Source organism: Poromitra crassiceps (assembly GCF_964638095.1).
Source record: "Poromitra crassiceps genome assembly, chromosome: 21".
Classification (NCBI taxonomy): domain Eukaryota; kingdom Metazoa; phylum Chordata; class Actinopteri; order Beryciformes; family Melamphaidae; genus Poromitra; species Poromitra crassiceps.
The window spans coordinates 17,317,121-17,328,308 of record NC_139638.1 but is presented as its reverse complement, the minus strand read 5'-3'; the positions used below and the strand labels follow the sequence as shown (position 1 = coordinate 17,328,308).

Genomic DNA, 11,188 nt, shown 5'->3' with positions numbered 1-11,188 from the left:
TGGGGAGGGGGGATCACCTTGACCCCTTTCTAAACCCCCAATGCCTTTGATATCGGCAGGAAAGGCACTGTCTTAGCTAAAGCTAGCTAGCTAAAGCCGAAATTCAGTGAAATTCATGACCAAGATCTTGCCTCAGTCGTCTCGTCAGTCGTCACTGCTCAAATTTAACAATATGCTGGGAAGAGAAAACAACCATTAAGGAAATGATTGTATTCTCTGTGATTTATACTGGCCAAGAGATGAGACAGGTGCCTAGACTATACTGTTGATCAATTTACAGGATAAAAAAGCATCATTAATCTTAACAATTTCTACTTTTCTTAATATAAGATTTAATTTCAAGTCTCAGTGAATGTTTAGAGGGTTTGCTAGTAGCCTATTTGTTTGGATTTCATTATGGCTTCATTGAAAGCCCTATAAGTGATTTGAACTGCCCATCTGTTTTGTGCAGCCTTGCCTACTGTCTTTGGATGGGCATATGGTTGATGTGGGCCTATTCATGTCCACAGAATTATTTCTCCATCCTTCACACAGTTGGCTGTGAGTAACAGCAGTGATCAAAAGAATAGCCAATTTATTGAGAATAATTGAGGTTCCTTCCCGCCAGTGTTTCATTAACCTTAGTCAATTTGTATTCCAGTTAACACAAATATTTCCATGCCTTGGTGTAGCAAATTAGATTTGTTGTGGTTTATTCTTCCAATAGGCTATCATTGTATTTAGAATGATGTTTCGTCAAACATTTACTCCACAAGGCAGTAACATTTGTAATTATTATTTATTTTATACCGTGTAACGTTACTGCATTTTATAAGCGACGTAATGCTTATGACTGACAAAATGCTAGATGTGATAGGCTGCAATGCAACCAACTGAAGAGAAACCGTTGCAAGCAGCGTTTTCAGTGCACAAAAGCGTTTCAGTGCACGTCCTACTTGTAAACCTCTACAGCAGCAGGGCGATTTTGCGCGTCCCCGTGACTCGCCATAGAAAACAAAGCTGAACGTCTTCCATAACAGCGAGGGGTGCAGACTTCAGGAATATCCGAATTGAGACTGGATACATCGCTCTGAATATGGATTTACAGCGGGTGTAGCATCGGTTGGAGACCGAGCCTCCTTGGCTTAGGGTGACGGCAGGACATTTAGCGAAAGCGACGAAAATAACAGTAGTTTTTTTTCTCGGGGTGCTTTGTCTTGGCCACCTAACGATAGCAAACCATCCATTGCCATTCCGATCGCAAGATATCCAGCTAGTGATTACTAGCTGAGGCTGGGGATGTATCACCATGTTGTCATCTAAAAGTGACTACTAAGGACGCCTGCTTTTGAAGGAAAGACAGAAAACGTCTCCGAGGTCCCAACGGGTTCTCCTCACCGGGACCTGAATCTGTGTTTAGCCACAGTCGCGGAACCCACTGTTTTCGGGCGATATGGCGGAGCAGGGCTACACATCTTGGTGAGTGCGCACAGGAATAGCGCTACCAACTAACCAGTAACGTTAGCTATCTAGCTGCTGCTACTGGCAAGTCTGTTTCAGACAAAACAGACGAATCGTGTTTCTGTCAATTCTCACGAATACTGTGATCTGCACGCTGCTGATGTTTTCTGATACATTTCCCCCAATGTCCAGAGAGCAAAATGTTACTCATCCAAGTGTTTCCCTGCAGCTGTGATATTGCTAACAGCTAACCTGCGCTGGCTGGCTAGCTAGCTAGCTAGCAGCGGCTAATATAAAACCCCACCAGCTGATGGTGTGCTATCCAGCTTCGGCCAATTCCAATGAGCTAACCTAGTGAGCTTATCAAACCGTTAGCTAGCTAGCTAGCTCCTTAGCATTTTGCTAGTAGCGTTAGGTGAATGACTTTCTATTTAGTGTTAACATGTTGTCTCCCTGCCGAAAATGCTAATATTGCACAATAAATATTACGTGAGCCAATGTTATGTCGACGTATCAATGTCAAAAAGATGATCGTGACAGCATAGCGACAAATTGGCTGATTATCGTTAGTTAGCTTAGCATTCGCCGTCGATCGCACACAATAACAAAGGTTCTGCCGTAGAGCTAGGTTAGCTAGCTAGCTAGCCAAATGCCAGTTTCAGGGCAAAGCTTGTGCCATTGTGACAGGCGACTGGTTGTGATAAAGCATCACTGCAGAAGTGTGCGATGTACTCTATTAAAGCCAGGCTACAGTTTAATTGCAGTGTGACATGGTAGGCTACATTGAACGTAACGTTAGCCAATGATTCTATTCATTGAACTGTAACGTTATGAAGATGCCATGACTTTGTGTGTAGGCCTAAGAGCATGATAGCTCAATGATGTTTGTTTGGGCCCCGGCAACATGTCTGGTGTTTGTAAGGAGTTGAAATGTTGTGAGAAGCACATCTTCTTGTGTCAGAATAGCATAAATGAGTGACTCTCCAGGTGGACTCCCACTGAAGGGGATGGGGTCCTCAGGAATGCTGATTATTATAAGCCTAGTTTTGGCTTATTCAATTATTTTGTCACTTTTTTATTCAATATATTATTTATTTTCGTTTCCAAGAAAATGTCTGTCTTGTAGTCCTTGCCTACGGTTCTGAGAGTGAACCCTTGGATTAAAGGAAGCCTTGCCCAGCTGATAGTGTCTTTAGTTGGGTCATTTTGTTTATTATGTTACTGGAAGGGCTATTGGTCATTCTGTCTATATAGATAGGTAACATATTCTAATCACATTTTATTTGGGGAAGTGATTCTTCTAATAGCAAGCTCTGCAAACATCCCAGTCTATCGTAAAAATAAGACTGTCCTTATCTAGGCAGATAAACATTTTGATAATCAAATCCATCCAGGATATTGACACGGTATTGGGTCAAATAGCCGTTAACATTTAGTATTTGACCTACATGCTATTTGGTGAAGGAACAATTGTTGTAACCCCCATAATACTCATGGAGGTTCAGGATGAAGAAAATGATTATGACAGACATTTCGTCAGGGAATCCAAGCTGTTAGTCTATATAAAAAGCTCCCACTTCAAATTAGACTGCTGTGTGAGGTTTGGAAATGATGATGACGAGGATTTTATTTCAGATTGCTACTTTAACACTTATGAAGTCATACGACTCCTGAGTATTTCTTTAGCAGGTTTTGAGCCAGGATGATTTTGGGGAGGGTCTACTTTTCCAAAGGGCCAATGCGCTGTTGTCGACAGTGATCAATAGAAAACTATAATCTGGCAACTGCTTCATACACGATGAAGGACATGTCGCCCATATAAGTGTAATAGTGGTTGAGATTAATTTATATATTTTCTGCAATAGGTGATGAAATAATCGGAACAGTTTAGTTCAAATCCTCCTTATCACATTTTGGTTTGCCATAAGTCATTGTTGAAGTTTAGGTCTATCTTAAATTATGAACTTAAATTAAGATGAACTGAAGATGAAAATCACAACATCACACAACATGAGAACTTACCTTTTAAGTTTTTCATTTCAATTAGTTTGCATTTACTGCTGCATATTAATATAGGCAAGTACATCTTTTTTTATCAGACAGAAAAACTCACATTTTATAATAAAGCACACTGATGTATCAGCAGTGCTTCTATGATTATATATTATGTTTTCTAGCTGTTGAGTTGTTGGTGTGCAAGCCAAGTGGCTTAACATTACCGTATTCTTAATAGAAAAGATGAAGGAAAAATGATCATCTGGTGATCTAGAAATTACCCAGAAATGTCATTGAGGAGCTTCACAGGCATAATGAGAAAGCCAGGCCTGCAGACGACAACTGACTAATGTTCTGGCTACAGTATCAAACATATCCTGTTTGCTTCATGCAATTCATAGTTTGCTAGAAATATGTGCCACTGTTGGCAAGCTTACAGCAGCAGGGAGCTAATACACAACAACACTGACTACGATTACATGCACACAATATTCCACTATTATTCGGAAAATGAGAGTATTCTGAATTTGATAAGGGTCATGTAAACAGCATATTCCAGTTGCATTTTCCAAATTTGCCCTTTTTCCGAATTTTGAATTTTCCGATTAAGACGTGGGTTATTCCAGTATTACTCAGGTTTTAGGAGGATTCTTTGATCATGTATACAGTGCAATCGGAATATGTGTCTCAGTCAGCGTTTTTACCACAGTTTGCGATGCATCTTACCTGTTTGTGGTCAGCTGATGTGTGCTAGAAGCACTAGAAGAGGCGATATAATCATATAATCCATCATCTCTCGCATGCGAAAAGGAAAGCCCACATTTCCGATCGGGAGGAGATGAGAAACACGGAAGATGACGCAATTCTTATATGACTCTGGCCTAACAACGTAGCCTACGTTTAATGTGAAAAACTTGGATATCGCAACGCCAAACTTTTCAGCAGCAAGCTCCGAACATGGACCAGATGATGCTGGTAAGAATACAGTCAGGGCTCCTCTGTTCTGAACAGAACAAAACTCTGCTGATTCTACCTGCATCTCTCTCTCTCTCCAACACGTGGGAGGGCGAGCTACTGCTGCATGTATGTAAACGGGAATATTAGTGGATTATTCATTTAGTCGGAATATTGTCTTTTTCCGAATATGGGCAAAAACCGAAATATTGTGTGCATGTAAACGTAGTCATTGTCTCAAAGCTTAACAGTTTGCAAGATAGCTAACTTCCAATAGCTGTCGCCACTGTGGTCTTGTCACCACAAATGGCAATAGCAGATTGCTCTTACATATTATGGAAAAATTACAAAAAAAAATGTAATGAAAAAGTTTTCAATCACACCTTACAGTCAGTGTGGTGTGATGGTGGTGGTCAATGCTGCTGAAGCACATATGCCGATACACCGTATCGGAGACAGCATATGACCTAAATTCAGAGTACTTCTTATTCTGACCCGTATCTGATATGTGCCATTTGTCTACATGCCACTTGTCTGAATATTTTTGCCACTTGTCCTAAACGTCATTAAACGTAGTAAATCCCCACACCGAGTTACTTCCTTGTTTGCCTGTACACCGCGCTGTACGCCTGGCGGCCATGTTTAGAAAGTAGTTCCGGCTCTCTATTTACCTTTAAAAAAAAAAAAGAGCGTTTCTCTGCATTTTGGATTCATATTTCATCTCGTGGTGAGTACCCGAGTCACAACATGTACATAGAGCTTTTTGGCGCTGTTAGAAATGTGTGTTTTTGGTGACTTTGAACGGCTGTACCATTTTGTCCAATACTAAATAACGACTATAGCTCACTCTATACTGTAGGGAGAGTGACGGTCAAGGTATTGTGTATCTTGGTGGGCGATATGGCAAATCTCCCAAAAAGTTGGCCTATCCCTTTAACGTTATTCGTTTTGCGCCTTTCAATATTGCTGGTATTGATAGCTACTGTTTGAGTCACCTGGCTATCCAAGCTCACTAGTCTCATGACATGTAGAGCTCACCTGTCCTGTTGTAAACGTGGACGTGCGTTGCAGCGGCGCAGCCAAACAGCACCGCAACGACTTCATAAATCATTAATTAATCCCCCCCATCAATGACGATGCCATCATCCATTGCGATGTTTCACTGTGGAACCATGAGGATGGCTGTTTGGGTGACATGTCACTAACATCGCACAACCGAATGACCATAATGATGACACAAAAGTTTTTATGTGACTGAGAACGTCAACAAATGGTCAAAGTGGTGTCATTTGTTATTATTTGGCATTCAATGTCAGTAATTAGTGCTGATGTATGTTTCTGTTGTCAGTCTTTCACTTGTAATTGTCACGCATTTATCTATTCACGACTTCCGAAGGAGCTTAACAGTAGCACTTGAAGGCAGCATCAGACGTCCGGTCCCACTGATTGAGATGCTGTAGTTCGTTTGTCCCGTTTGCCCCAATAAAGTCCTTGTTGGCTATGTGATAAGTGCACTTCTCCACCGCCAGTGAAAAATTAACTGTTTCCTAAACTAGTGGTTCCCAAAGTGGGGGTTGGGACCCCCCGGGTCTGCTCTGGCACCGTTATTTTGGGGGTTGTGGGCTGAAACCCTTGTCCTAAACATTGAAAGTTTTGGGAGAAAGCTTGACCACCTACGTTTGATCTGTTGTCCCTCTCTGTCTGCCCTTTACTATATGCAGTCACAGAGCGGCTGGGTTGCTAAACGTGTGTGGGTGGGTGTATGTACAATTTGGAGCAACAAACCTATGAAGTCAGGGTACCCGGCTACCCGCGCCATCTTAAAAGTATTTAAAAATGCATTGAATTTACTATTCTCAAAAGAAGGCCTTAAAAGTATTGACATTTATTTACAAAGTCTTTCATTTCGTTTATAAATGTCTTAAATTTGTTTCGCGTCCCTTTGTAGGGACAACTTTATTTTGTATATATTTTTTTTCCCGCTTGAAAATGTCAACTGACCGACTGTCGATGTACATATCATTTGGCAAACCATGCTTGTCTTCTGAATGCAGTGTGCAGTCGGGAGATGTGTTGCCAGGTTTGGGCTGTTTTGGGCTGCATCCATGTGCTTTTGAACAACCGCCTTTGGGATGGAAACCATCAGCTCTATCTGGCAACAGGACTCAGAGTGTGGCTTGTTGATTTGATTCCTTGCCTGACTGCACCGTTCATCTATTTTCCAGGCTAGCAGGTATTGCTAGTCATCTCAAACGAGCCTTTGGATAAGGCTATGTTAGCCTCGTCGCTAATGTTAGCTTTGAGTTAAGTTTCCACAGTCCGCTAACAGACTTATCTGCACAGTTCTTCTCAGGAAGTTCTCTGTAGTAAACTCAATACTAAAACAATTTCATCTCCAGTCTTGTCGCCGAAGTGCATTTTATTTTCAAAATAAAAGCTCCGCTAGGCTGTGTGTGTGTGTGTGGGGGGGGGGGGGTTAGGCTATTTCATGATGGTCTTATGATTTTGGGATAGTGCTCACTGGGCGAGATGTAATATTAGAACAATAAGTTAAGGATAAAGAGAGGGGTGGGGGCTCTTAATCTGACAAATAACATCATGCATTTTTTACATTTTGTTATTAGAGTACACACACACCCTCACAAAGTTATTGTGTCTTAAATATGAATATGAGTATTATAATAACATATTTTATTCAGGTAAATCATTATTTTCATCTTCTTCTCATAGCCGGTAACGGATAATAATTTCCCATTTTTGTATTTCTTAACCTGTAGTTTATGCACACCTGGAGTAAGAAAGGCAGATGTAGTGAGCAAAGATGGATGATTTAATATTCCATAGCTTTGACCTCGCCAAATCTAACTGACATCCCTATTGTGAACACACAACAAAGAACACTTCTGAGTGTTTAAGTAAAGTGTGTCACTCAATACAGAAAATAAACAAAGGCTTTTCTAGAACCCAAAGCCTATGGCTGTTTAGTCTGCAGATTAACACAATGACAAAAGGCACGTAGCAACTTAGTCTCTTATTGTTATTTTGGGTTAAAGCATGATTGTTTTTATATGGTTTATTCCAGCTCTGGGAGTATGAATGAAGTGCTTTGAATGCGGGGATGTTTGGTCACAACAAGCGGTCAGCTTGCCAGTCGGGGATTGCTACAACACCGGTGCTGCCCGCTGCCTAGAGCTAATGTTAGTGTAGGCCCGCAAGCCAGCTAGCTACTAGCCACAACAGCTAACTTTAACTAACCAACCCTGCTGCCTCCTCGCCAGGTTTGATCTAACGTAACATCAGCTCAGACTTTTTCCCTCTTCTCGGAACCCTGGCGGGACATGTTTACAAGTTGCAATAGCGTTGTTGTTATCATCTGAAACTGTGAAAAACCTCCACATATTTTTGCTCTAGACTGTCATTGCAGGTGCAGTTGTTTGAGGTCATGAGTGTGACAACAATATCAGGGTTTTCCATAAGCGCCAGCTGTCAGCTGTCTATTGTGGTATAGACAAGCCGACCACGGTGGGCGGCTTCCAACCTCCACAACCGTGCATCACACACCACGTTTAGGTTGTGCATCACACACCACGTTTAGGTTGTGTGCAGTCATTCAGAGGCTTCACTTTGTGACGTGAGATGGCTTCTAGTTTCCTGGCTGGGTGGTGTTTGGATCTTCAGGACAATCACGACAAACTCCACTCAACCAGCGCTGAGCTAAACGGCTAAAACCCATAATGTTGAAAAGTTCTCTTTTAATTAAACGTAGGCTTAAAGGCATAATAAAAAAAGTTGTCGACTCCGAATTAAATACTCGGTGCCCAAATGTAAGTACTCGCACTCGGTCTGCAAAAAAGTGGTATTGCTGCATCCCGAATGCATTGTATTGGCTAGTGCTACTTGGTCTGAAGAGTTTGGGAACGGCCGGCCTATAGGATTTTTTGGAGACACAATAGTCTACGCCTCCTATTGGACAGTACAGTCTGTAATGAATTGATAAGATTGTATGGATTGTGAAGCTAAGCCGCTCAGCCATGCGGTCTAAGAACAGTCTGCTCAGAGAAATTAAACGATGAAAATATTTTGGATCTGATTTTCAATTGATCCCACATTCGCACTGACTCGATTGATGGCTTACTAAACTCGGGGGAGAATTCCATATGGATCGGTAATGTCATTTAAGCCCCTCCCCCTTTCCTGATTGGCTGTATTGATCCTGAAGTTGTATTGAAGTGTGATCATCTATATTATGTAGGGATGCACGATATATCGGCAATCATATCGGTATCGGCCGATGTTAGTCATTTTTTAACATATCGGTCATATCGGTATCGGTCAGATGTTGCAATGTTAATATCGGTTATCATTATCAGCCAAATTCTTCACATTGATATGAAATAATGCAGTAAATCTATGATTTATGGGCTTTTCCAAAGGCTTTGCAAATAAAGAAATGCATAACGTTTTCAAATTCAGTGTTAACATGTGTTTTTCAGTATGTACAAAATGTGATGATCATAAAAATGTGGTTTTATACAGATCATATCGACATCGGTAAATATCGGTTATCGGCCATAACAGCAATGTTAATATCGATTATCGGCATCGGCCAAAATTTTCATATCGGTGCATCCCTAATATTATGTATTGACCCCAAATGTTGTGGCATTGACATGAGTGACAGGTTGGACTGGAGAGCAGAGCACGCCCCACAAAAGCCCACTTGCTTTACTTTGATCATTTTTATCTATCAGTTCCTGATTCACACCTTTAATCACTTTTGTCGGTTTGTGTCGTTTAAGTGATATGTATTTGTCCTAATTGGCTTATTGTCTCTATAGCTATTGATCCCAAAGTTGCACTGATAAGCTTGACAACATTATCTGTATCTCTCTTTTCCCCCAGATTAAAAGAAAAGTACAGCTCTGACAGTTAATCAGGAAACATTAAATTATATTAGCTAATTCCTGCCTCATACACAAGCCCAATATACACAGAAGAGTAACACAGAGGAGCTGTAGTTGTTTTCATAGAGCTAAAATAGGTTGCATCTTATCACAAACGACATGCATGCTCCTCCTAGAGGGTGTAGCCATCAGTGCCCATCATCAGATTCACAATGGGGTCAAAAAGTAATAACACATTTCAATTGGAGACCCATTGGCAACTATTGGCTGGTGAATAATAAAACTAGTGAATTAATAAATAGCTGTTAACCATAATATGCTCCACAAGTCCAGTCTGTTAGTGTTGAGGTATGCATGTGTGTGTCAGGAGGACAGACCTGACCTGAGCCAGATATTTTTGGCTCCTCTTGTCATCCGGCCACTCGTCACAGGGACAAGAAACATCAAGTCTTCATTGTTGCCTGGCTGACCCACAGGTCTTATGGTCAAGTCCCTGTCTGACCCACAGGTCTTATGGTCAAGTCCCTGGCTGACCCACAGGTCTTATGGTCAAGTCCCTGGCTGACCCACAGGTCTTATGGTCAAGTCCCTGGCTGACCCACAGGTCTTATGGTCAAGTCTCTGTCTGACCCACAGGTCTTATGGTCAAGTCCCTGGCTGACCCACAGGTCTTATGGTCAAGTCCCTGTCTGACCCACAGGTCTTATGGTCAAGTCCCTGTCTGACCCACAGGTCTTATGGTCAAGTCCCTGGCTGACCCACAGGTCTTAGTGGTCAAGTCCCTGTCTGACCCACAGGCCTTATGGTCAAGTCCCTGGCTGACCCACAGGTCTTAGTGGTCAAGTCCCTGGCTGACCCACAGGCCTTAGTGGTCAAGTCCCTGGCTGACCCACAGGTCTTAGTGGTCAAGTCCCTGGCTGACCCACAGGTCTTAGTGGTCAAGTCCCTGGGTGGCTGACCCACAGGCCTTAGTGGTCAAGTCCCTGGGTGGCTGACCCACAGGCCTTAGTGCTCAAGTCCCTGGGTGGCTGACCCACAGGCCTTATGGTCAAGTCCCTGGCTGACCCACAGGTCTTAGTGGTCAAGTCCCTGGCTGACCCACAGGTCTTAGTGGTCAAGTCCCTGGCTGACCCACAGGTCTTAGTGGTCAAGTCCCTGGCGGACCCACAGGTCTTAGTGGTCAAGTCCCTGGCTGACCCACAGGCCTTAGTGGTCAAGTCCCTGGCTGACCCACAGGTCTTAGTGGTCAAGTCCCTGGCTGACCCACAGGTCTTAGTGGTCAAGTCCCTGGCTGACCCACAGGCCTTATGGTCAAGTCCCTGGGTGACCCACAGGTCTTAGTGGTCAAGTCCCTGGCTGACCCACAGGTCTTAGTGCTCAAGTCCCTGACTGACCCACAGGCCTTATGGTCAAGTCCCTGGCTGACCCACAGGTCTTAGTGCTCAAGTCCCTGTCTGACCCACAGGCCTTAGTGGTCAAGTCCCTGTCTGACCCACAGGTCTTATGGTCAAGTCCCTGGCTGACCCACAGGTCTTATGGTCAAGTCCCTGACTGACCCACAGGCCTTATGGTCAAGTCCCTGTCTGACCCACAGGTCTTAGTGGTCAAGTCATGCATGCGATTGGCCTTGAGGGAGGCCGGTATTGGAATTGTGTTATTGAAAACCTCGTCTGTCTGTCAGTGAACAAGGACGTCTTATGGCACTGTGGGCCACCGTCCAGCCCCTCAAACAGTCCCGGATTGTATTTAGTTTTGAAATGTGCCATTCATCTATCTCAGCCATGTTCTAACAGGCTTCTGTGCAGCACAGAATTCAGAGGCACCAGTTCGATGCTAGAATATGAATGAGGGCTACGCTACGCTAGCTCAAACTAGCTGCCTTATCTGCTGGCTAT

The 11,188-nt window shown here is 43.0% G+C and overlaps 1 protein-coding gene across 1 annotated transcript in view; it reads left to right on the top strand.

Annotated features, from left to right (window-relative positions):
* The first annotated feature begins 1,074 nt into the window (after positions 1 to 1,074).
* Positions 1,075 to 11,188, top strand: part of sppl3 (signal peptide peptidase 3) — a 50,911-nt gene continuing 40,797 nt past the window's right edge. The window contains exon 1 of the mRNA XM_083657849.1: positions 1,075 to 1,458. Within this exon, the coding sequence (XP_083513975.1) occupies positions 1,433 to 1,458 (26 nt within the window). The 5' untranslated portion in view covers positions 1,075 to 1,432. The remainder of the gene's footprint in view (positions 1,459 to 11,188) is intronic.